Genomic DNA, 26821 nt, shown 5'->3' with positions numbered 1-26821 from the left:
GTTCTCCAGTGGGGTCATTGTTCCAGTGTTGCTTGTCACCCAGGGGTTAGTAGAACTAGATTTCTGGTCAAGCAACGATTTTGGTGGCCTGGTATGGCTCGTGACGTCCACGATTTCGTCTTGGCTTGTTCAGTTTGCGCTATTGGTAAGACTTCCAATCGACCTCCAGATGGGTTACTCTTACCGCTGTCTGTCCCTTCAAGACCCTGGTCCCACATTTCGCTAGATTTTATCACCGCCCTCCCGCCCTCTAAAGGCAATACGGTGATTTTAACCGTAGTGGACCGGTTCTCGAAGGCGACTCATTTTATTCCCTTGCCCAAATTACCTTCAGCCAAGGAAACAGCGGTAGCTGTCATTGACCACGTCTTCCGCATACATGGCCTCCCGACAGACGTGGTTTCTGACAGGGGTCCCCAATTTGTGTCCAAATTTTGGCGAGAATTTTGTAAATTGTTAGGAGCGACTGTTAGTCTTTCTTCCGGGTTCCATCCCCAGAGCAATGGTCAAACCGAACGAGCCAATCAGGATGTCGAGAGGGTTTTGCGATGTTTGGTTTCCAATAATCCTTCGTCCTGGTGTCAGCAACTCTCAGTTGTGGAGTACGCACACAATTCTTTACCAGTGTCATCTACGGGCATGTCTCCATTTAAGTGTAGTTTAGGGTACCAACCACCTAATTTTGTTAGTACGGAATCCGAGGTTTCGGTCCCCTCCGCACACGCATTAGTCCAGAGGTGTCACCGCACCTGGACCAGAGCTCGCAGAGCTCTGCTCCAGGCTAGGTCGCGCACCAAGGCTAAGGCCGATCGCCACCGGTCGAAGCCTCCCCGTTACGTCGTCGGTCAAAGAGTGTGGCTTTCTACCCAGAACATTCCTATGCGGTCCGTTTCTAACAAACTTGCTCCCAAATTTATTGGCCCGTTTTCTATTACCAAGATTTTTAATCCGGTTACCGTGCGTCTTAGCCTTCCTCCGGCGTACAGGAGGATTCATCCCGTGTTCCACGTCTCCAAAATTAAATCGGTGATTTCTTCCCGTCTTAATCCGCCTGCTCCGGTTCCCCCCCCGCCTCGTCTCGTTAATGGGGAAACCACCTATTTGGTTAATCGTATTCTGGACTCTAGACGGAGGGGACGCGGTTTTCAGTACTTGGTGGATTGGGAAGGTTACGGTCCGGAGGAGAGGAGTTGGGTTCCTGCTCGGGACATATTGGATCACCACCTTATAGATGATTACAATCTACAGGTAAAGCAGGCTGGGAACGTCAGGTGACGTCCTAGGGGAGAGGGTACTGTCACGGTAGGAAATCCAGTGTTTCCTCCGTGTCATGTTTTGTTATTGTTTTTGTACTTACGTTGTCTCCATGTGTTCGTTTAGTTGATTGTCATCACCTGGGTGTTGATTGTCTCGCTCCAGCTGATCGTCATCATACCTCTGCTACTTATACTCACCTCGCTCTCTCTCTGTTGTCAGATCCTCTCTTATGTCTCCACATACTAACTGGATTACCGTCTTCCGTGTTTGTGTGCTGGTTGGATTCGTGTTGTCGTCCGCGTGTCAGTGTTCCGGTCTGTTCCTGGTTCTAACCATTGACCACCTTCACCTGCACCGCTGACTTCACCATCCCGCTCTTCGCACGCCACCGTAGACCTTCCTTGCCATTGCCAACACTCTGGACACTCCTTATCAATAAACAACATCTGATTGCCTGCAATTGCTTCCTCCTCTTTTATCTGTCGTTACACATTTCCACTGACTTGTTCTGGTTAGCTTTCTCATCAGCCTTGCTCGGCCATGTTGAGTATTACAGGATCAATTCATCGACACTGAAACTCAAAAAATATATGAATGAATCAAATGTGTAAAGTTGCCATATTCCTTAAGTTAAACCATATTCCAAACTCATATGGTTTTCTTTTTTCTGAGAAACAAAAAAAAGCTGATGTTTTAAAGAGTGTTTCAGTTGTTTGGTCCATACAGTCAAAGTCAATGCGGTCCAAAACCTTCAAGTTCCAATCAAATCTGAACATTGATCAGCATCACATGGGTCTGTGTATGCTTGTTTCAAACCTAACATCAAACCTCTTTGGTTCTCATATTTTATGATGTTTGAGGTTCATGTTGCAATTTTGGACATCAATCTGTTTATCACAGAAAGTGAATATATCAGTTCAGAAGACACAATACAGCTGGTGGTTCACACTTACTTCATGTAGATTTTGGAGCTTGAAAGTAGGTCACATTAACTAATAACATGGACAGAACATTCTTTAAAATATCTTCTATGTTCTTCAGAAGAAAGAAAGTCCTATGAGTTTGGAAGGACATGAGGGTGAGAAAATAATGGCAGGATTTTCACTATCCTTTTAAATTAGGGATTCTAAATTATAAGCCTATCCTTGACGCACACACAAACTCAAAGATGGATGCTTCAGATACCCTTCATCTGCATAAAAAGCTAAAAGAGGACCAAGTCTGAGAACATCTAATCTCTGGTTTTCCTGGACCTTTTCTCAGAGCTATCAGTTTTGCTAAAATACAGGGACTAAGACATGAATGTTGAAAAACAGCCCAAACTGTACATAAAGAATAAAGTTTTTTATAAGTGGTTTTGCATCTCAAAATGCTACAAATAGTCATTACATTAGCCCTGCATTTTTCACCCCCTACAGTGCTAAATTCTACAAAAATCTGCAAATACACTCTATGAAGAGATTTCTGTAAAGGTGTGAATCACCAAAGCCACGAGTCTCCAGCTAATTTTTGTGGCATGCCCCATGTTGGGCTTTGTACGTTGGCTCTAACTGCTTGGCTTCCCACATGCAGAGGCCCTTCAGGCCCAGAGTCCCAAAGGGGGACGCCATCCCCAGCCTTGAACAGCCGTCAGCCACCCAATGGGGTTTGTTTGTACTTTGTCCAAGCAGGAGCTCCGCAGTTGTCCTCACACAATGTCCAGCCCCTCCGATTCAGAGCTCAGGCCAAGATGCCCTCAGCACTGTATGGTAAGTAAGTGAGGAGTCCCGGGGGCCTCTTAGTAGAGCTCCTGGCAGCCCAGCTGCAAATGAGGTTCCTCATCTTTCCTGCTTATTCTTTTAATTAGACACTCTGAGAATTAGCTCTCAGAGGGATATCAAAAAGCCCTGGTCCCCCAATGCTATGAGAGGTGGCGGTCTGCATATTAGCCCCAAGCTCATATACATAATCTCACCACATACCTCCACCCCCAACCCATCCTCATCTCAATAGCGCACCCCTCCTTCACCCCACAGATACTCAAAAGAAGCCCACACCTCCCATTTTCAGGAGCCTGTGGGCGCAGTGAGAAAATGAAGACCTCTGCTCCCTTCCAAATCCCCAGGAATTTCTCATTAAGAGCAGGTCCTGGGCTCCTGAGGACCCCCGGGTTCCCCCTGCACCTCATGCTCCCTGAAGAAGTCGACCCTCTCGCCCAACTAGAATGGACTACTCCAGTTCACTTTGTGTAAGGCGGCTGCTTCCCTGTGCGTGTTATTCATCTTGCTTCCATTCTCCGGGCACAAGAGGCTTTCCCCGCCAATGGTGCTTTGAAAGTCCTCAAGACTTCCTCTTCTTTTCACCACATTTTTATGTGTGTGCATGTGCGCAAGTCAGTGTCCATAATGAAAGACAGAGGCTCTGGATAGCACAGAGTAGGGGTAATTGAAATTAAAAAAAATTAATGGTCCCCCATTACAGGAAGCAGGAGTTGGTTCATCAAGACAGTTGTGTGGTTTTGTGTCTTGTTTGGCATTACAGGCCCATTTTATTGGTGGACAAGTGCTTGAGCGATGAGAACAGAAGGGTACTCTAGTGTGAGCACTCAAGAACAGTTATGTTTTTATTTCTTTGTGGCTTACATTTGAATCAACTCTATGCTAAGTGTTGAATCAGTGAACGGTATGAACAATATGGTCTAACATAAACTAATCAAAATTGAGATTTTGTTACAAAAAAAAGAGAGAAAAAAAAAGATTTTGCTATACCTCTTTAAATATTTCTGACCAATCTTACTTTGGCAACTGTTGCCATCCGCCCAAAATTTCCTGAATGGTTTTAATTTAAATTTGAATTTAAATTTGAATATTTAGCCAAGCAAAGTTCGTGTAAGAAAATTAAACAAATTCTATAGATAAAAATGGATATGTGTTTGAAAGCTTATAAATAACAGGAAGTATTCACTGCAGAATGATCTTTGTACAGTAGCCTGCACCTCATCTATGAAAGAGTGATTGACTCCATCTAGTGGAGAGAATGACTATTTGCCTTCATGTGATTCCACACAAGGCAACAGTTTGAAACCTGCTCTGAATCATAACCAAACACAAGACAGGAGGTAACCCTACTCAAGTTGAGCTTAACATGTCATTCGTTACAGTCAGTTGGCTCGAGTGTAGCATGCAAAATATAATTTCCTCATTCATATGAAGTCAAATTACAGGTCTAAACTTGAAATGTATTTTTAACTGTCGTTTTTGGTTTAAAATCAGAGTTGTGGCGTTTACATCCTTCTGTCCAGAAGTGAACAGTTTGCTGTGCATTAAGATTCTGTTAGCTTTTGTGCTGTTAATCTACAGTCTTTGTTTATACAGGATGTACAATAAAACTTTGAGTGAGTCATTTAGTTTTGTTTCTCAACCATTCATGCCAATTTGTGCTATCATTCAAGAAACTGTGATGTTTAAAAAGTTGAGTAATAGAGGATGTGGAAAAGGAGGGAAGCAGTGAGAGTGTTAGACAGATAGAAAGCAGGAGAGAGCTGTCACAAATGAAGACAGCTGTCAGCTGGGATGGTGAGGGTCAGAGGTCAAGGAGGAAAACAACGGGGGTGGAGAGTGGAATCTCAAACAACAGGAAAAGGCTTCTACACACAGACTCATACATGCGGGCCTCCGGAACTATCTTTGAGAGACGGTGACAACCAGACACCTTCACCAGATGAGCTGCTCTTTACTGGTGTAACATGTAGGATAGCCCCTTTTCATCAGCATGAGAGGAGACTCCATGGCCCTCTCCTAAATGCCACCCAACATTTTTGATAACAATGCCACATATACTGTGGGGAAGTAGTCCACTGGACTACAGACACTGCAAGAGGATGCAATGATGTGGGAAATCATAAATAGTAAAATATGTAACATATAAATTGCATAGACCTCATGGACATCCATGAGCGAATGCAAATTCCTATTAAGAGCTCTATTTGCGTCAGGGGCCAGGGCAATGGGCTCCTCAAATATTTTGCTGGATTGTACTGCCCCCTGTCAGTAGAATTTATTACTACATTTGATAGTTTGTAAAGATTTTTAAGTAAGGTTTCAATTAAAATATAGCACTTACATATAAGTCACTTTGTTTAAAACTTCTGTTTTCTTATAATTAACCTAATGATATACAGATTTCTTAATAATATCAGTTACTGGATTAACTTTTTGTTGTGTTTATCAGATTTAAATGCATTTTGTCAAAGTGAAATATCCAGGTTCTGATTGATTTTGTTCCTACACTAAATGCCTACAAAAGTAAATATATAAATACAAAATAAACAAAAGTCGTGCAATATAATCAGCAAAAACAAATGCTCCAGTGAACGATTCTTGAAGGGTAATAGGTCAAGACAAAAGTTGCTCACCAATAGGGGGCGTAAGAAAGAATAGTGTGCATTTTAAGGCTTAAGAAATACTAAAAGCATGGTGTTAATTGCGGAGCCAAGCACATTACATGCAAGAAAATATAAATAAATTGTATATATATATGAAGAGTTCAGATGCAAAAGCCTCTAAATGCCATCTGAAATTTTCATCTAAAATTAGGATTTTTATCAAGCTCCTATGCTTAGGTTGAGTGATTTTACTTTAATGGCAATGTGCAGGTCCTTTGCCAGACTATTAAAGTGAAATAACTCAACAAAAATATAGGAGCCTGATAAAAATCCCAATTTTAGATGAAAATTTCAGATGGCATTTAGAGGCTTTTGCATCTGAACTCTTCATATATATATATATATATATATATATATATATATATATATATATATATATATATATATATATAACACACAGTGTTTAATATGACAGGGTACAATGGAGCTCCAGGCAATTCTTAACTAAACTGCATGTGTAGTGCTGTTATTGAGGTTTATTTGCAGTTCCAGACACAAAATAAATTAGAGAGTATTTGTGAAATACTCAAAAAAAAGTGCACGTTTAAGATGTATAGGCCTATTGTTTATTTTTAATTGCAGTGTAAGAGCTACAATATAGATATGAAATCCCAAAGTGACATAAAATGCAAAAAAAAAGATAGCATATCTTTTACTGAAACTGTGTCCCAAAGTTCTTTAACATTTATTTTTATACAAATTGTTAATTTATCAATATTTAGGCTAATTAATAATTTTTTAGACCAACTTTATTCGTTTATTTTCTTATTGTTATAATTCATAAAGTTTTAATTTTAATTATATTTCATGTTGTTCAAATTTCAACACAACAAGAAAAAAAAAATCAGAATAGCCAAATTATTAATATCAAACAGTAGGCTAATCTTTAATTTCAGTCAGTGTGCAATATTTCAGATGGGTTGAATTAGGCTAAATGTACAGCCTGCCATATCCGACTGAGAAATATGTATAGATTATAAATGAGGTTGGGAAACTTTACTGGAGCTCGGGTGTATTTTCTGTCAGGTGCGGCGCTGTTCAGGCGAGGCGAAAGCAGCAGGCCCACAGACAGCGCTCAAACACTTTCTCCCTCAGCTCCACACTAATTGTGACATCTTTCGCAAATCTGCTTTTGAGGGTGCTAGCGAGGAACACCTTTATGGACGTCGTTAGTCGACATGATAACGGTTCTCAAACCTCAAACACGCACTCCATTATAACAAACCTCACGGGACTATCTAAAGTAAAGGTTTTGAGTGATGCAGATGCAGGATTTGGAACAGACATAGCGTTAAGCACCAGTCGTGTTTCGCTGTCACGTATTGAAACGGTATCTAAATCTGTTTGCTCGTTGCACTAAAGCGCTCCAGTGTCACATTCATAAAACTCGGCCACAATCGTCGAGATGATGTCGTAGGCTAGCTACTCCTCCATTTTCCCTCTCCTTAGAAAACAAATAACGTAAATAAACAAATGATAGAGCGCTGTTTACGTTTAGACGTCCAGATAACATAAGGATCAACACAGTTCCAGTTTAATTTTCATATACTTGAGATGTGATCGAATGAAACGGAGAAGTGCTTTGTGCTGCGTTTCTCATGGTATTTCTGTATGACTTGTCTGTTACACAAAATCATTTTAGTATACAAATACCACTAAGCCATAGTTTATTGCGCAGCACTGCTGAACGCACGTGTATGTCTTCACGCGATCAATTCTAATGTAAAAATGTCTTTGAAAGACGAGTCACAACTTCTTGAATGTAACGTTATAAAGCCCGACTCCAAATCGAAATGTAACACTTTGTGGCCTGTGCCAGCACACGGCAGACTCCATCTTGAATGAGCAAGAGCTTAACTAAATAAAATCGCGTAATTTTCATACGTTTCCCAGTGTTTCCAGGTTTGGGTTAAATGCTAATTTCAGAAGAGGAGTATAAAGGAAAATACTTAAGGTTAGAAATGTCAGCTCGTTACAAGAGCATAGTTGCTTTGCAATTGAGTAGGATTAATAAAACGCCAAATGTTAGATTAAACGTACATTTGAGCGTTTTAATTAAATATATAATTATATTTTGATAAAGTGAAGCACAGGAGTTGAGGAGAGCTCCTCACACAGGGGGTTGGGTTGCCGTGCCGATTGGCTGCTGTTCATAGACATACAGTCACGGGCTTGAAACAGAACCAGGGGCAGGTCGACAGCAAGGAAACCATAATCATTGAAAAAGAAAAGTACAACGTCCGTATCGTAACACAAGAGGTACGTTGTGACTCAGACATCGCGAACTGGAAAGGTTCCTCGCTGTGTGAATGTTGTAATGCATGAGTTTGATGTGTTTTTATTTTGAAGGTGCAGAGTGATGATACAGTAGTGTTCTCGGGTTCTCTGGCCTACTGCTGCAGCTGCGGCTGGGATTTTCTTGATCCACTTTCACAATTTGGAAAAAAGTGTCATTTCACGCGCACAAATGAAGAGTTTAAAATAACAGTGACATTGGCCAACATGTAAATGGTAAGATTTCATCGGCGTTTTCTTAGGCATAACATTTGTTTTGTTTTAAAATTAATGTTTTAAAATAACGAAATACTAAAGTAGAAGACCGAAGTAACTCTGTGAACTCATGCTAATGATTGTCTGGTAGAGTGGTATTAACCATATAATTTCATATAAACATTAATGAGATTAGAACGTTTGACAATGAACCCAGCGCTCTGCCAGTTTTACATGCATGTAATTACTGTATCTCGTCATGTTGTACTTCTTCATGTAAATTGTGTCAGTCAGAGTTAAGTCTTTGCTCTGTCATATATGTGTTTTTGCGTTATGGAATATGTTCGAAATGGCTTACTATACTGCCCCTACTAGAAATAGTGCAGTACGTTATTATATATTTATTGCTCTGTTTTTTTTTTTTTAAGTGTACTCTCTTAATCTACCAAGAAATGGTCAATTACAAAAATCTCTCCAAAAGCAGGACATATAGATATAGGCTAGTGACAAATGGTCAAAAAGTGCTTTAGTTTTCGAGATACCCCTACCGGAGGTAGAACTAAACCCAACAATGTTTTTCTTCATCTCTAAGGTCTCCCATATATGAAATGGATTCTTGGCTAAAAATATTTTACTGCCAAGATTGTTAAATTAACAGATATTGTTATACACCACAAAACCAATAAAGGACTAAAATATAGCCTGTCCGTATGGGAGTTAAGGCATATAAACTAATGCAGATCAATCACACAAGCTCTGAGAGCTTTGAAACTTGACATGTTTGTAGTCAGGAAGTTGATTTAACTACTAGAAAAGACTGGATGTGAATATCTTGATGTATGGAATAAATAGACACATGTAAACACATATCTAAAATAAGCGGACATGCACAAATTTAATATCTATGCAGAATGTTTTCATTTACTTTGTGCTTGCTTTGCCTGGCATTATCATAGAAACACATATGATGGCTTGTTGGAAAGGTGGGGTTGTGCTGAATCCAGCAATACCAAATATGTAAATATATGATAAAAGAAAAGTGTTCTGTCACTCAATGTATGATGTGTCCAAAATGAATGAAAATGGAACACTGACATAATTGAGTCCAAACCCATTCATTATCAGTGGTGAGAAGAATGTTGAGAAATTCAAATATAAGAGACATCAAAAAATATTTAATATGGCACCTTGTACTATATGGAAATCGAAAGATAACACCTTACCATAGCACAAACAGGAGACCAGGAGTTTGAACTTTTTAATAAAACTATAACTTAACTTCACACAACACAACTTAAATTATTAATATGTAAATATATAATAAAAGAGTTCTGTCACTCAATGTATGAGGTGGCCAAAATGAAAGAACACTGGACAGAATAGCCTCAAGTCCAAATCACATTATCAGTGGTGAGAAGAATGTTGACAAATTCATGGTTACTGCAAAGTAACTTACATTAAGTGCTGATCTATATTTATGATACATTTACTAATAATACATTTCATAAGGCACAGTATACTATACAATTCATATGAACCACAGATCCAATTGAATCAGGTTAACATTGGAATGGAACACCTTTATTAAAATATCGTCACTGACAGGCAGAATCCTCGCATGTCCAAATTTTGTCTATTTCATATTTTTTCACAATTCAATGCTATTGGTCAAACCCCACGTGGTAAACAATCTAAAGTGTTGAAAATAGATTGAGAGCAAATCTCTTAACTCCATTGGACACTTCAACTGTCTGAGAATCCTCGTAACGCCACCTCTTCTTCACTCCACGGCAGGAGGTTCCACGGCATTTTGTGTCCTCAGGATTTAAAGTCGCAACGATTGAGAAATCCTCATCGAGCAACACATAAAGCAAGCCTTAACTCAGATTTTATCTATTTTAAACTATGATATCAGTTATTGATGTATTTTAAATGTCTACTTATTACTAGGCAAGGCAAGTTTATTTATATAGCACATTTCATACACAATGGTAATTCAAAGTGCTTTACATAAAATAAAGTAAAATAATCATGAAGAAAAATAATAAAAATAAAGACAAGCAATTTTAAAACTTTTAAAATTATGAAAAAAACTACTTAACTAAAATGAATTTAAAAACAGTTAGAAAATGATTTTACATAAAAAAAAAAGTGAAAATATAGTGCAATCAGTTCGGACATTGCACAGTGCTCATTTAATAAATGCACAGCTAAACAGATGAGTTTTGAGTCTGGATTTAAATGTGACTAGTGTTTTAGCACATCTGATCTCTTCTGGAAGCTGATTCCAACTGCAGGCAGCATAGTAACTAAAGGAGGACTCCCCTTGTTTTGTGTGAACCCTTGGTATTTCTAACTGACTTGATCCTAGTGATCTGAGTGCTCTGTTAGGTTTATATTCAGTGAACATATCTGCAATATATTTCAGTCCTAGGCCATTTAGTGACTTATATACGAGTAAAAGTACTTTAAAATCAATCCTATATTTAACTGGAAGCCAGTGTAAGGACCTGAGGACTGGTGTGATATGCTCAGATTTTCTGGTTCTAGTCAGAATCCTGGCAGCAGCGTTCTCGATGAGCTGCAGCTGTCTAATGGTCTTTTTGGGAAGGCCAGTGAGGAGCCCATTACAATAGTCCACCCTGCTGGTGATAAAGGCATGAACAAGTTTCTCCATGTCTTGGCTGGAAACAAAACCTCTAATTCTTGCAATGTTTTTGAGATGATAGTATGCTGATTTAGCTACTGCTTTGACATGACTACTGAAACTCAGACCGGTCTCCAGAATCACACCAAGATTCCTGACATGATTTTTAGTTGTTTGACCCCTAGAGTCAAGGTATGCATTCACCTTGAACACTTCATGTTTGTTTCCAAATGCAATGACTTCAGTTTTTTCCTTGTTTAGCTGAAGAAAGCTCTGGCACATCCAACTATTAATTTTATCAATGCATTGGCAGAGGGAGTCAATAGGCGGATCTTTTGTGACGTCATTGTTTATGTTTGTCGCGTTGCATCATGGGAATCATGTGGCAGGAAACACCGCTAGATACCTGTAATTTGATTGTTTTGCACGTTTAGAGGAGGATTTAGAGAAGAGGATGGTTCACTCTTGCTGTGTGGTCGATTGTACGGTTAGTTGGGGGCCTGATAAAAAGTTTTTTCGAATTCCCTCCGAAAAGGATAGCGAAAAATGAAAGAAATGGTTGCGTGCAATTAGGCGATTGAACCTGGACGTCCCGAAGAAAGCCTGCAGCTTCTGAACGAGTTTGTGAGGCACATTTTGTTCATGGTAAGTCTTAGTGACTATGTATTTATAGAAGATTGAATAAAAATAAATAAAACTGAGTCAAATCAACCGAGTCATATGTTTTTGCTTTCTGATTCAGGTGTCCCAAACCGCAATCCACAGCACCCAGACTATGTTCCTCACATCATTCTGTAGCTGTGCTTTGCTGCAAGCCTCACTAGTACATGCAGCATTTGTAAGTCCTATCCTGACAGCTGCTTCTACTTTAAACATTAAAGCTGCTACACGACTGCATGTTTCTCCAAGACTGGATTTGAAAGAAGGAGAAATGTGTAAGCTGTGATATACAATTTTTCACCATTAGTACAGACGCCATTGAAAGTCTCACACTGAAAACAATTGAATTGGTACAACAGTCACTACATTTTCAGTAAATAAATAAGTAAATAAGAACACTGATCAATGAAGACTTACCCGGATTTGCAGTCGCAGTGAGCAGTGATTATTTCGCCGTTCTCTTTGTCGAACACCCACGGGAGATGCAAATCATGCTGTGACTCTGCTTGGCCAGGTCTAACCTCTGCTTTTAGCACGATCACTGCTTTCTGCTTGTCAGAAAAGACTGGCCCAACTGTTCAAGAAACAAAATAATTATAGGCCTTCAGACTTTTGAAAGCTTTTAATCTCTCATGAGTAAAGGGTCCAGGGGTTTCTATTAAATAAGAATAAATGTCTCCCCAGCAGATTCGTGGCCAAGACACGGGCGAGTCGGACCAACGTTTTTTGTCATCCCAGATCTCATATGGGCTTTGAATAGCTTCGATTTTGTCACCAATACAAATTTTGAGCTTCTCTCCAAACCTCCTCCGGTCTTCAGATGTTAAAGTGCTTATATATTGAGGATTTTGCCCGCTAAAGGCCCGTTCACACCAAGCACGATAACTATAAAGATAACGATAAAGATATAGTTCTAAAAATCGTTCTCAATATTAAAGAATAGCAGAGTCCACACCATAACTATAACGATAAAGAAACGATATCGTTGGAATCACTTTCAGAACGATTTTTCCACCTGATGAACGATAAAACATTGCCAACCAATCAGAATCAATCCTGCTGTAATGAGCTCGAGAATTTAAAGCAGCAGACGTGCCGCGTCCGCTTCAAATACACAGACAATATCGTTCGCTGGTGTGGACGCTAATATCGTTATCTTTATAGTTATCTTTATAGTTATCGTGCTTGGTGTGAACGGGCCTTAACTCACTTGAAAGTGCTCGTTGCGTCTTTACAGCCTGCCATACTGTTTGTTTTGTTGCCACACAACCACTCGCGTATGCGTACAAAGATGTCATCAAAGATCCTCCTATTGGGCTGTAGTAATTTGGAGATATGGCTAGGTAAATCTGGGTATCATCAGCATATCTGTGATAGGCAATTTGGTTCTTTCTCATTATTTGACTTAGTGGAAGCATACACAGGCTAAACAAGAGCGGTGCAAGAATTGACCCTTGTGGCACTCCACATGTCATGGACGTCCACTTAGACTTATGCTCTAATAGACTCACATAATAGCCTCTCCCTTCTAAGTATGACCTGAACCATTTGAGTACCATCCCAGAAAGCCCAACCCAGTTTTCCAGTCTCTGTAGAAGTATGTTATGATCGATAGTACTAGGGTTATTATTACTAGGCTTATTATACATGTGCATTGAAGTTTTAAAATGTATCTAATTTCTAATTCTACTTGTATTGAATTAAATGTTTTGGATACCAGCATTAAATTATTGTTTTTATTATTATTTTACTGACTCAAAGTTGGCACTGTGCATGTAAAATGCCCCAAGTAGGCTAACAGGTTTTATTTATGGGAGAAAAAAGGTCTGTCTACTGGCGCCAAGTAAGCCTATCTTTGCATAACTCTTTTTCATTTCTTACAATAACGAATGAAAATCGTTAGGTTAGATACATTTGAGTAGGCTTGTTTTGTTAAAAATCCATAGCTGTAATGCTTCGGTAATGCTCCACACAGCTGTAATGCTCCACACAGCTCACGCTGAAAAGCGACGCAGTGCCTTACTCGGAGACTGGCCCATTCTCTCTTGCACGGCTGCTTCGCTAGCATCATCGGATGCCTATCAGAATCCGGGAGTTAAGACCGCAGTTTGAGCCAGTGGCTTGAATTGATATGGCTCAGGCCCTGGCCCTGTGTCCTCAGACACCTCGACATCCTCCACTTCAGGTGAAGGTGGGGGAGAAAAGTCCTCTACTTCAAATGAACGCTCTGTAGCAAAACTACTTGCGTCACTAGAGTCACTCTCCATTTTAGCGACTCTAACAGCAGCTGTCAATTAATCTGTCACTGAGGGTCTCAGGTTCACGCCCCACCGGCTCAGCCTTGCCCTTGGTTTGTCCCCTCTATCTCCGCTGTGCTCTGCCCACTTTTCAGCATTTTTCAAATATTGTATTATATTATAAAAATCTCGTATTTCAGATTAAACATGATTTTGTCCCACCCTCTTTGTTTTTTGATGATGGAAGCATAAAGAAGACAACAGCAGCTGCCAAGTGTAAAAGAACCATCAGCATATATCATTGATGGCATGGATATTCTTCAAATGCTCAATGATTCAGCCTTTCAAACGTTCAATGACCTGGGTGAGTGTGTCTGGAAAAAGATCGCAATTTTAATGGGAAAGGAAGGTCACAGCTGTGTCGTTATAGTTTTTGATAGATATTACCACCAACACTCAATCAAAGATCTTGAAAGACAAAGAAGAGGCACCAAGATGGGCATCCTAGCACCAACCTGGATGAGCTGAGGTGTCAGCAGCAAATCTACCCCCAACAGAAGATGGCTTCCAGCAACATGTGCTGAGAGCTGTGTACCAAACAGTAGTGTGGCGTCACAGCCACCTGGCCAAACCTCTTCTCTGGAACCCAGTTGGTAGAGGATGGAGGCTCAGAGAAGGTGGCTGCATTTAATCTGTGATGTTCCAGAAGGCACCAGCACCTAAAGGAGTTAGAGACCTCACCCACCTCTACTGTAAAGATGGAAACTGCACCAATGCCACCAAATGCCAGTGTCTTTCTGTGGGCTTGACCTGCACAGGGTTTTGCTCTTGCCCTGACTGTCCAAATATGACCCACTTTGTCACTGGTGACAATGTGGATGAGTGGTGTGTTGCAGTTGTAACATCATGGGGGGTTGACCCCTAAATGTTTCAAGAGGGTCTGGCTGCAGGCTTTCACTTGCACTCTCAGACTTGCACACTCAGACATTTGTACTTCCGCTAGTGACATCACTTGCAGTCTTTATTTTTTATTTTGTTTATTTTTTTTATTACTTTTCGTTTGAATTTCCCAACATTTTATAAAGCCAGGTTGTGAAGACAAGAAAAAAGAAACTAAATTACAATGTCACTTGCAATTGCTACTTGAACTCTCCGCTACCTGTGACATCACTTGCAATCAACACAAATCGTGCATGTTGCCAATGGAGACAAGACGCTGTGGTGGTGATTAAATTATTAAAACTAATTTAGTACTATAACGTACAGGGTCCTGCAAGAAAAAGACAAGATCGGCAAATCCATGGCCAGAACACCAGAATATGAACATTTGCATAAAGTCTCTAGCTAAGCATAGAAAAAAAAAAACACTTAACATGGCTTAATATATTAAGATGCTATTAAAATATCAAATTAAATGTACAGTTCATTAATATAAGGAATATGTATATAGTATTTTCCTCACATACCGCAAAATGTGGCATAATGGACATAGATGAGAAAGGCCAAACTCATGCTTCTCTACTTTATTAAAATACATAACTAATATGTACAGGCAAGCATGTGAGCCCAGAATAAACGAAACACGTAAAGTTTCACATTAAGCATTTTTCCATATAGAATAAACTGTCTACAACTTGTTTATATCACTGTCTTTGTCCATTAACCTACATTATGTGTTTTATTTATAATGATTTTCTATAGGAGGAAAACGTTTAATGTACAATTTAACGCACTGCGTTCTGTACTCGTCTGCTTGCCTGTACGGAGTTGATCCTTTAAAATCACTTAATGCATAATGCCCGTTCATATTTGCTGGTCTGTATATACTTAGAGTCAACAACAAGACATATAGGCTAGCCTAGGCCTACTAAATTGTCTTTATCATCTTAGTCTGTTATTAGGCCACATTAAGCGTTATTGTATGGGAGGACAAAGTTTGCACATTGTGTTCATAGCCATCTGCTTGACTTGCAGTACATTGAATAATAACTATATATCGAATTTGATCTTTTAATTGAACTTAATGTGTCTGAATACATTATGCCATATTAAGTGTTAGTTTTTTTCTACAGGAGGAAAACGCTTAACGAAAGACTTTGTGCATTGCGTTCATATTCTGCTGTTCTGTGGCCAAGGTCTGTGCTTTTCTTTTTCTTGCAGGACCCTGTACGTTATAGTACTAAATTAGTTTTAATCGTTTAATCACAACCACAGCGTCTCGTCTCCATTGGCAACATGCACGATTTGTGTTGATTGCAAGTGAAGTCACAGGTAGCGGAGAGTGCAAGTAGCGATTGCAATTGACATTGTAATTTAGTTTATTTTTTCTTGTCTTTGCCACATGGCAACTGTTATAAAATGTTGGGAAATTCAAACAAAAAGTTATCAATAAATAGAACAAAATAAAAAATAAAGACTTCAAGTGGCCTTGCTAGCAGAAGCAGTGTCTGAGAGTGCAAGTGCAAGTCTGCAGCCAGACCCTTCTCCAACGGTTCCCAAAAGCAGTTGATGTTCCAAATGGTTGCTGCTAGAAAATAAACTAAACAGCCTGAGAAGACAGGGCTCATTTCCCCAAATAGTGTTTGTTTCTTTAGTTAGATTGCCATTTGTTTTATTTAAGACAGTAATTTAAGTTGTATTGTGTGAAGTTAAGTTATAGTTTTATTAAAAAGTTCATTAAGTTAAAACTCCTGGTCTCCTGTTTGTGCTATGGTAAGGTGTTATCTTTCGATTTCAATCTTTGTTTCCATATAGTACAAGGTGCCATATTAAATATTTTTTGATGTCTCTTATATTTGAATTTCTCAACATTCTTCTCACCACTGATAATGAATGGGTTTGGACTCAATTATGTCAGTGTTCCATTTTCATTCATTATGGACACATCATACATTGAGTGACAGAACACTTCTCTTTTATCATATATTTACATATTTGGTATTGCTGGATTCAGCACAACCCCACCTTTCCAACAAGCCATCATATGTGTTTCTATGATAATGCCAGGCAAAGCAAGCACAAAGTAAATGAAAACATTCTGCATAAATATTAAATTTGTGCATGTCCGCTTATTTTAGATATGTGTTTACATGTGTCTATTTATTCCATACATCAAGATATTCACATCCAGTCTTTTCTAGTAGTTAAATCAACTTCCTGACTACAAACATGTCAAGTTTCAAAGCTCTCAGAGCTTGTGTGATTGATCTGCATTAGTTTATATGCCTTAACTCCCATACGGACAGGCTATATTTTAGTCCTTAATTGGTTTTGTGGTGTATAACAATATCTGTTAATTTAACAATCTTAGCAGTAAAATATTTTTAGCCAAGAATCCATTTCATATATGGGAGACCTTAGAGATGAGGAAAAACATTGTTGGGTTTAGTTCTACCTCCGGTAGGGGTATCTCGAAAATTCAGGGGCATTGTCACTAGCCTAATATTCAAGGTGGTCACAAAGAACCTCAGGGTAAGATCTTCAGGACATTGGCTAAGGTTTGTCAGCCCACTATCAGGTAGACAGGAAGGACAGCAAGGAAGATGCTACTGCAGCACCAAGAAGAACATTGCTGTCCATCTGAAATTTTACGAAGGCCATGTGGATGGACTAGAAGACAAATGGAAGAATATTTTGTGCACAGTCAAAAATGGAGCTTTTTGGTTTTAATGAACAGTTGGCAAAAACTAAACACTTAAATAATGGAAACCTCATCTCACCCATGTAGCACAGTGGTGGCAGTATAATGGTTTAGGTAGCTTTGCCCTTCTTACCATCATTGTTGGAAACATGAATTCTGGCTTATACCAGAATTTTAATTCCCTAAAGATGAATAAGGAAGTGTTGCTGAAGCAAGACCACCACTCTAAACATATTTGTCTACCACTGAAAGGTTAAAGCAGAATAAATGTAATGTTTTGGAATAGCCAAGACAAAGAACTGCTTTTAGCCCAACGTTTTCAGCATAATAATGATTAAATAAGTGAAAATATGTAATTATATAAACATAAAATTAATATATTTCATTATATCTCATATATATTTTTAAAGGCAAACAACAATGCTGGGCACCTGTTGGCAGCTTTCATTTACTATTACTGCTATTCTTTGCTATTTATATTTGTATAATTTTGATTACAATTTTTAAAGAATTCACAAATAAGCATGCACAAATTTGTCAGCTGATCTAATTTCAAGCATTTAATCATAATCCTTTAAATCTAAATGCATTTTTAACACATTTTCAGTCAAGTGAAAATTTTGACTAGTGGTGTGTATTGTTATCAGCATTCATTTTAGAATTGTTGTGCTCTAAATGTTTTTTTTTAATGCACAGATGAAGTGAATGTTCATCTGTAAACACAAAATTGTTTTCTAGGTAGGAAGCAGTGCTATTGTGTTTCAACCACATGGGCATACTCTCAGTAATGCAACATATTGCCATACCTGTCCACAGGTGCCTGATCCACCTGAAAGTACAAGGAAAACATCCCCATCCAGCAGAGAGCCACTTGGCTTTATACTGGCTCTTCCTGTCTCATCTGTCTAAGGGTTGAAGTATAGGAGCCAAAGCTTATTCACTTATCCATAGAGTAGCCTTAACAATCTGACCATTGGGAATCAGTACCTGCTTCTGCCTGACAGGGACCCACAAGGCTTATGGGACAGTGCACACAAAAGGAAACTCAGATGGGGGCGTGGTAGCCAGACTGAGTTGTTGACACGTCTGTCTCAAAATGGATGCAGCTTCGACTGACAGCTGCACATCCCCACCCAGCCCTGATTTTAGTCTGGAGTCATTTCTGTTTGAAGATGAAAAGGACGAGGAAGTTACTAATCCAGAGACTGGATCTCAACTGGAAAGAGCCTCGTGTGGCTCAACAAAAGACCATACAACAAATACAAATTTGAAGTCAAAATTGGATGTTAAGCCTAGAAGCAAAATTTCAAAGGGTCGCTCGTCTTTGGGACAAGAAGCTATATTTGAGGAAAAGTCTACAAGGGATTGGGGGCTTTCTTCTCTTGTGTGCAGGCCTGCTGGGATTATAATGGCAAGTTCTGGTTCTGTCCGACCACCCCCAACATCAAACCACTACAAATATTTTTAGATATCTCTTCATACTACAGTCAACTGTGGTGCTAGCTTTTAAAATGAGGAACATGTAAAATCTTACACTGATAGAATTTTCATCATAATTAGCTTAGAGGACAGTACATTTTTACAATTCGAAACTGTTCTTATGGTTGGGGAGAGAATTAATCATATTTAATATATTATGAAAAATGTTTTTAAAGGTGACACTGAAACTATTCAGCTGTAGATTAATCTCATTCATATATGATGTCTACCAGCAGACAAAAAAAAATAAAACAAAGGCTCTACCACCAGTGAAATACTTGGAGGGTGAAGTAATATGGGCTAAATTCAACCGTAGACTCCAGACACTCTGTAATTTCTGAAACGTCCTTTCAGTTAAATGGATATTGTGACATCTTTTTAAAACCCTTGTGAAATTGTTACTCTTGGGTTACTTTGCAGATATCTAAGCGGTTTCTGAACTCTTGGAGAGCTAGTGTGGTTGAAGCAGAAGCACTTCTCCTGGAGAAGCCAAGGGTCCCCTCTGTCTGCTCAGACTTCACCAAAACAATCACTGAAGGAACTACAAATAACACAGAAAACAAAGTGTCTGTGCCAGTGGAATTACCCAACATTAGTCCTCTGACCACTGGAACAGTTGCACAAAAAGTGCACATCAACACCTTACCACATAATCAGGGGTCTGAAAACAAAAAGAAACAGAGAAAGTCTTCAACACATTTAAAATCCGAGGAAATTCATTGTGAAAGGGATATGATTATGGAAGCTTTGGACAGTCCCTACTCTGACATTGATTCTGTACCACAGATCCACAGATTTCCCAAAAGCACTCAGCAAATTTCAAAGCACTGCACTGTTGATAATCAATCAAACTCGACCTCAAGTCAACTTCCCATTACAAATGGCCAAGAAGTAAAGAAGAACATCGAGAACCAGGGTGGCCTTTGGTTCAGCAAAACATGGAGAGGGCAGGTCAATGGGGGACTTATTCGTGCTGGAATTAAATCTGTGAACTGTTCTTTAGGGAAGGTATCTTGTAAAATTAAGATGCCAGATTCCATAAGCATGAAACCCAAAGAAAATCACATCACTGGACTTGAACGTCTATCTAATGAAGCCAAGAAAGCTCTCGATAGGAGAGTGAAGTTCCTTCCAGCAAGTAGTCGTCTGATGACAAGAGCACTGAAGGCCATGGAGGAGGCAGAGTGGACGAAGAAACAACTGATAAACCAAGAGTCAGCATCAAAGGTCAAAACAGAAAATTGTGTGTCTTCTTCTGACATTACAATGCCTGAAACTACAGATGTAGACAATCATATCCCTTCACAGAAGATGCCAACTACAGCAAGCTACGTTCTTAACAAGGACTCAAAAAGTAACATACAGACCCAGCTATCATCGGATCTTTTGAGTTTTAAAGACGATGCAAATTTTGTCAACTCTGAAGATAACGTTTCTTTGATCTCTCAAGCACCTGTTGCCTTTCATTCATCCAAATACAAACAAGGGAGTCATGCTACTGATTCATCTTCTAGTTATACTCCATCATTATGCTTAAAGATAGAAGATGTGGAGAACATGAAAGAAATAACCTTCAAATCTCTAAGTAATGATCACATTGGCCAGCGTTTGTCATTTCATCCTGATGCAAACTATAAGTTTAGCACATTATTAATGATGCTCAAGGATGTGCATGATACCCGAGATGGAACCGCATTGGTAATAGAACCTTTACCTGTAAATGATCTTATTAAAGAAGAGCCATCACTGATTCTGGATGTAAAGGATGAGATGACCACAGTAAACACTGTGGATATACAAAAATGTCAAGTGGGCAAAACTGCATCAAAACAGAAGATGAAACTGAAGTCTGGGACAAATATGTTCCCAGAAATTCAGCTAACCTCTACTGTGTCAAAACATGCTCAAAGACCTAGCAAAAGAAATGGTTCGAAAAAGAAAACCACTGAGATCGCAGCAAACATCCAATCAAAAGATACGTTTGACAAACTGATATCTGAGCACCACCTGCCCTCAGAAGAACCAGACTCCAAGTTGTCAGCTAATGTGCCCAAAAAGCGTTGGCAAAGGTTCAGCCAAGTCAGTAACAAAGCATTACATGTAGTTGAAGGTACTTGTGTTCAAAAAACTAAACAATTACCCTCAGAAAATTGTGACGTTTTGGTGGGTAATACAATTAAGTCTTGTCCTTTTGCGCCTGGAAAGAAAACTGCCATCAATGTATCTGAAAACACACAAGGCAACTGTCAAAAAAATGACATCCCAACTGGTAAGGTCAATGTAATACATGCCAACATCATCTAAGGATAATGTGTAGTTGTGAAATTTAGAGTGGGTTCAAAAAATGTTGTGCTTTTCACAGAATGCAAACGGATTAGAAAACCTAGCAAAAGACTCATTGAATGGACAGAAGAATACGATAAACTGTTTTCCACCAAGAAGAAAGCAAAAAAGAAACCTGAGTCCTTTACTAAGGTAGCTCAGTTTATGTTAGCTAATCAAGTTTATGATGAGGAAGTCTTCTGAAATTAATTTTAACATTCTGGCAACTTTTTAAAACTATGAATAGGTTGAAAACCACAACTGTAGTAGCCCAGTGGAGAAAAGATCTGGTGAAAGTACACAGAAACCTCAGGTGCCAGAACAATGTGTGTCAAGACCCTTGCCGGAATTACAGACTCCTCCTCCAGAAGACCAGTCTCGAAGCACTCTTTCAATAAATACCATGCCATGTCAAGAGAGACAGGTGTTGTCTGTAGACATGCTAACTCCACCTCCAGAAACAATCCCATCCCCATGTGCTGACGTTTGTCATAAGGAGGAGCTTCAACTACAAAATGTTTTAGCCACTGGTGAGTAGCTCTTTCAAAAGTTTACAATAATTATGAAGAAAGTCACAAATGTTATGAAAAATCTGTTTTTGCAGTGGCCATATGTAGACCTATTGCAAGCCAGAGCCAGTATTTATTACTTTTTATTTACTTTTATTGGCTAACCATATTCAGTACTTATTTCAGAATAAACTTAACAGTTAGAAAGGAATGATTTTTCATAATTTAAATAGGTGATGGTGTGTGTCTTAGCACAAAGAGACAACGAAAACCCACCAAAAAGATTCTAGAACGCTCCATTGAAGCTGAACCAGTTCTTGTGCCTAAAAGAAAGGTACTTGTTTAAACTATAATTATTTTAAAAACATACTTCTTGCAATTGTAGTCTAGTTTGTTTAGTTTGTCACACTTTAGTTTTTGGACAAATTCTGACTATTAACTGTTAACTACTACTTTTCCCGTAATAAACTCCAAACTGCTGCTTATTTAGAAATTTAGTTGTTAAGTTTAGGTATAGGGTTAATGGATCTAAAATATGGTAATGCAGAATAAGGCAATATGCTAGCAATATGTATGCTAATAAGCAGCTAGTATTAGTAGTAACTAGTAGTAATATTGAGAATTGGTCCCTAAACTAAAGTGCTACTATTTAGTCTTATAAATGAAAAATTGGGCTTATAGCATTATCATTCACAGGTGAAGTCACAGAAGATTTGCTCATCTGGACAATCTACAAATTCAGGTTTATGAAATATTCAAATTTTAGTTATGTTAATTTCAGTTATGTTAAATCATGAGCTTTTCTGCCATTGATGTTGGAAATGTGAAGAAGCCTGAATCTCAAATAATCTTTTGGAAACAATATGTCTCAAATCTAAAGCAGGGCTTTTTTAGGAATACCAGAAGAGTTGAGATTGTAATTTCGTCTTTTCAGTCATTCTATTTTGTGCCTTGATTGTCTTTTGAATGAATGTGTATTTCAATTGTGTTGTAAATGAAGGGATTGGACGACAATCATCAAAAAATAAGAACGAGCAAACTTTTGAGCCAGTCAACTCAACAACTGCCCCATTCTTTAAAAGCCTAGAGATGGAGACAGAAGTTTCCCCTGAAATGCCTAAGGCAGTTAACCCAGAATCAGCTAAGGATGGTTCAGATGATCTCAAATGCTCAGATTTAGAGGTCAGTAAAATGAGCCAGTCTTACACTTCTGTTATTTCTTAGTAGCCACATTATTACCTAAACAGCTACTTCATAATGAAGATTTGTGATCAGCCAGTCATACAGCAGCAAGAACACACAGGCATGGTCAACAGGTGGATGTTGTTACAACATCATCTTTGGCCACAAGTATTAGAAAGTTGCGCATTACAATGTGGAATACATCAAAAAGCAACCAAGCTAATCTTGAAATTTGTTTTCTGTGTATCCAAATAAAAGGATTACGTGCAGAGATACTAGCAATCTTATTTTGTTTTTATAAAGTGCAAAAAAAAGTGCTCAGTGCATGTTAAAATCAACAAATGTTTCAGTCACGCAGAACCTTCCTCAGTGTTCATGTACTGTTAAAACGATTCATTGTTTTATTTCCAAATTTTATTTCTGTTACGTGTGAATGGAACCAAGCAAGGCAAGTTAATTCATATAGCACATTTTGTACACAATAGTAATTCAAAGAGCTTTAAATAAAAGAAAGTAAAATAATCACAAAAACAAAATAAGGAAATTAAAAACTTTGAAAATGTATACATAAAATACAGTGCAATCAGTTCGGACATTGCACATTGCTCATTTACTATATTGCGCTATATAAGTGCAAGATCATTTCATTTTTGGTGCGTTATAATGTGGCCACTGTAATTAGCATAACATCTCACACAATCTGTTAGCATGTCAATGTCAAATGTTTTTGATAAAAATAAAAAAAATCTGAAATGCAGCATTCAGTACCACAATACAAATAATTCAATCAAAAATAAATAAAATCAACCTTCCTAAATGCTCACTAATTTAACTAACCTGAATATGTGGCATTTTGTTCAGATGGTTGAATCTAGTTATGGCTTGTGTTCTGAAAGAGAAGAACATTTGAAATCCCATGAAGGAGTCTCGGATAAAAGGCTCTCAGGGGAGAAAGGTGACAACACTTTATTCAAGGAGAATGTGTGCCAGGTAGGTGTAACCAAGAAAGGTAACGTCTCGGTTACGTACGTAACCCTCGTTCCCTGATGGAGGGAACGGAGACGTTATGTCGACCGACAAATGGGGTCTCACTTGGGAGGCCAATCATCTCTGATTTTAAGAGAAGATGCCAATGAAATAGGCAAGTGGATTAACACACCTGAGCCACTCCCCGTGCCAACGGGTATAAATAGGGCGACAGGTGCATCCACTCATTAGGTTTTACGCTGAAGAGCCGAGAACGTGTCCCGGCAACAGCGAATGGTTCAAGGTTGTGGCATGGGGACATAACGTCTCCGTTCCCTCCATCAGGGAACGAGGGTTACGTACGTAACCGAGACGTTCCCTATCTGTCGGTCACTACGAGTTATGTCGACCGACAAATGGGGTCCTATGGAAAACGCCATAACCTGAACCTCGTCACAACCCTGAGGCGCTGCAATTGTTGACAAGCCTTGGCGTGCCACAAAAGCTACGCTTAAGGTCGTAACCTTCCCAAAGCCCCAGCGCAAATTCACTGACCTTGGTACCGAAGGGGCCAAAGGGTGAGTACATCACTGCTGGAGAAGGCCATGCTGCTGTTCCGCCCACATAAAGTAAATGGAAGGGATTCCAACCTTCAGTGAAAGATTGCTTCAAATCTTCCCTATTTGTTCTTTCAGCTGGCAAGACAATGGGGAAGCGAGCCTTTAGGAAAAGGTCGCTACGGAGACCACATCCTACCCGTAGGGAGGTGACATGTGGATATACCGATATGGACTGACCCAGGGGGCAGTACTACATATGGAAGGGGTCTCCGAGGCAGGTCCTACCTTGGAGTAGGGAAGGAACGGCTGCCTGACAGACTGACAGAACGATCTGTCAAGGGAAGACACGGGTTTGCCAAGAGGGAAACCTTACCGTGGAAGAATACACATATGGGATTACCCGTAGGGAACCCAGCCATATGGACACCTAGCCCAGTACAGGGGCTGACCGGGCTCCGGGCATGCTAACGCCAGTACTGGGCCTGGCAACAGACTGCTCCGCCAAGTCTGACGCCGAGGGTGCTGGAGGATGCTCGACCAGGGTACGCCAACCGGGGAACTCTACTGGGAGAAGAAGGCGCTCACATCCCCGTGTTAGGGGGAATGGCGCAGCAAGCGAGACACCCAGCCAGCCCTTCCCGCCAATTACCTGTTACCTAACACACGGGAAGAAACTGGCTCTACACGGAGGCTGTAAAACCTCGCAAAGGTGTTAGGTGTCGCCCAGCCCGCAGCTCGACAGATGTCTGCCAGAGAGGCGCCGTGCGCCAACGCATAGAAGGAGGCCACACTCCATGTGGAGTGGGCCCTCACCCCCAGGGGGCACGGCTCGCCTTGGGAATGGTAAGCCAAGGCGATGGCGTCCACTATCCAGTGGGCCAACCTCTGCTTAGAGACAGCCTTCCCCTTCTGCTGACCTCCAAAGCAGACCAGGAGCTGCTCAGAGCTTCTGAAGCTCTAGGTGCGGTCCACGTATATGCGAAGCGCTCTTACGGGACACAGCAACGACAAGGCTGGATCTGCCTCCTCCAGGGGCAGCGCTTGCAGGTTCACCACCTCGTCTCGGAAGGGAGTGGTGGGAACCTTGGGCACGTATCCAGGCCGGGGTCTCAGGACAACGTGAGAGTAGGCCGGCCCGAACACAAGGCACTCTTCACTTACCGAAAATGCTAGGAGGTCCCCGACCCTCTTGATGGAAGTGAGCGCGATCAGGAGCGCTGTCTTGAGAGACAGGAACTTCAGCTCAACCGAATCCAGCGGCTCAAAGGGACCCCTCTGAAGTCCCGCCAGGGCAATAGAGAGGTCCCAGGAGGGAATCAGGGGTGTCCTAGGAGGATGTAACCTTCTGGCACCCCTCAGGAACCTAACGATCAGGTCATGCATCCCCAGGGACCGGCCGTCCACTGCATCGTGATGGGCTGCAATGGCAGCCACATACACCTTCAGGGTGGAGGGTGACAGCCCACGCTCCAGCCTACCTTGCAGGAAAGAAAGCACGACTCTGACCGGGCATCTCCGGGGGTCTTCTCGGTGAGAAGAACACCAATTCGTGAACAGACTCCACTTCAGAGCATAGGCCTGCCTCGTAGAAGGGGCTCTAGCCTGAGTGATAGTGTCTACCACCGCTGGGGGCAGATCACTTAGGTCTGCCGCGTCCCGTCTAGAAGCCACACGTGGAGGTTCCAGAGATCTGGACGCGGGTGCCAAATGGTGCCAAGCCCCTGAGAGAGAAGGTCTCTCCTCAGGGGGATGTGCCAGGGAGGGGCTGTCACGAGGAGCATGAGTTCCGAAAACCAGGTCCGGGTGGGCCAGTAAGGCGCAACCAACAGGACCTGTTCCTCGTCCTCCCTAACCTTGCACAGAGTCTGTGCGAGCAAGCTCACTGGGGGAAACGCATACTTGCGTAAAGCCCGAGGCCAGCTGTGTGCCAGTGCATCTGTGCCCAGGGGGGCCTGGGACAGGGAATAGTACAGCTGGCAGTGGGAGGACTCGTGGGAAGCAAACAGGTCTACCTGGGCTTCCCCGAATCGACTCCAGATCAGCTGGACCGTCTGGGGATGGAGTCGCCATTCCCCGGGGAAAGTGAGCTGTCGTGAGAGCGCGTCGGCTGCACGATTGAGCTCCCCCGGGATGTGGACAGCGCGCAGCGACTTGAGCCACGTCTGACTCCAGAGGAGGAGATGGCGGGCGAGTTGAGACATGCGACGTGATCGTAGACCGCCCTGTCGGTTGATGTACGAAACAGCCGCAGTGTTGTCCGTAAGGACCAACACGTGCTTGTCCAGCACTAGCGGACGAAACCGTCGCAAAGCTAGATGCACTGCCAGCAACTCCAGGCAGCTGATGTGCCAAAGCAGTCGAGGTCCTATCCAGGACCCTGAAGCTGCCTGCCCGTTTCATGTCGCGCCCCAGCCCGAGTTGGAGGCATCTGTTGTGACAACAACGTGCC

The 26821-nt window shown here is 40.7% G+C and overlaps 1 protein-coding gene across 1 annotated transcript in view; it reads left to right on the top strand.

Annotated features, from left to right (window-relative positions):
* Positions 1–7802: 7802 nt before the first annotated feature.
* LOC113070107 (histone-lysine N-methyltransferase, H3 lysine-36 and H4 lysine-20 specific-like) overlaps positions 7803–26821 on the top strand; it is a 48199-nt gene continuing 29180 nt past the window's right edge. The window contains exons 1-9 of the mRNA XM_026243296.1: positions 7803–7939; positions 8030–8191; positions 19254–21102; positions 21196–21308; positions 21403–21685; positions 21898–21998; positions 22361–22406; positions 22665–22846; positions 23708–23836. Of these exons, the coding sequence (XP_026099081.1) occupies positions 8189–8191; positions 19254–21102; positions 21196–21308; positions 21403–21685; positions 21898–21998; positions 22361–22406; positions 22665–22846; positions 23708–23836 (2706 nt within the window). The 5' untranslated portion in view covers positions 7803–7939; positions 8030–8188. The remainder of the gene's footprint in view (positions 7940–8029; positions 8192–19253; positions 21103–21195; positions 21309–21402; positions 21686–21897; positions 21999–22360; positions 22407–22664; positions 22847–23707; positions 23837–26821) is intronic.

The sequence above is a fragment of the Carassius auratus genome, unplaced genomic scaffold, assembly GCF_003368295.1.
Source record: "Carassius auratus strain Wakin unplaced genomic scaffold, ASM336829v1 scaf_tig00002951, whole genome shotgun sequence".
Lineage (NCBI taxonomy): Eukaryota > Metazoa > Chordata > Actinopteri > Cypriniformes > Cyprinidae > Carassius > Carassius auratus.
This window is presented reverse-complemented; position numbering and strand designations above follow the sequence as displayed.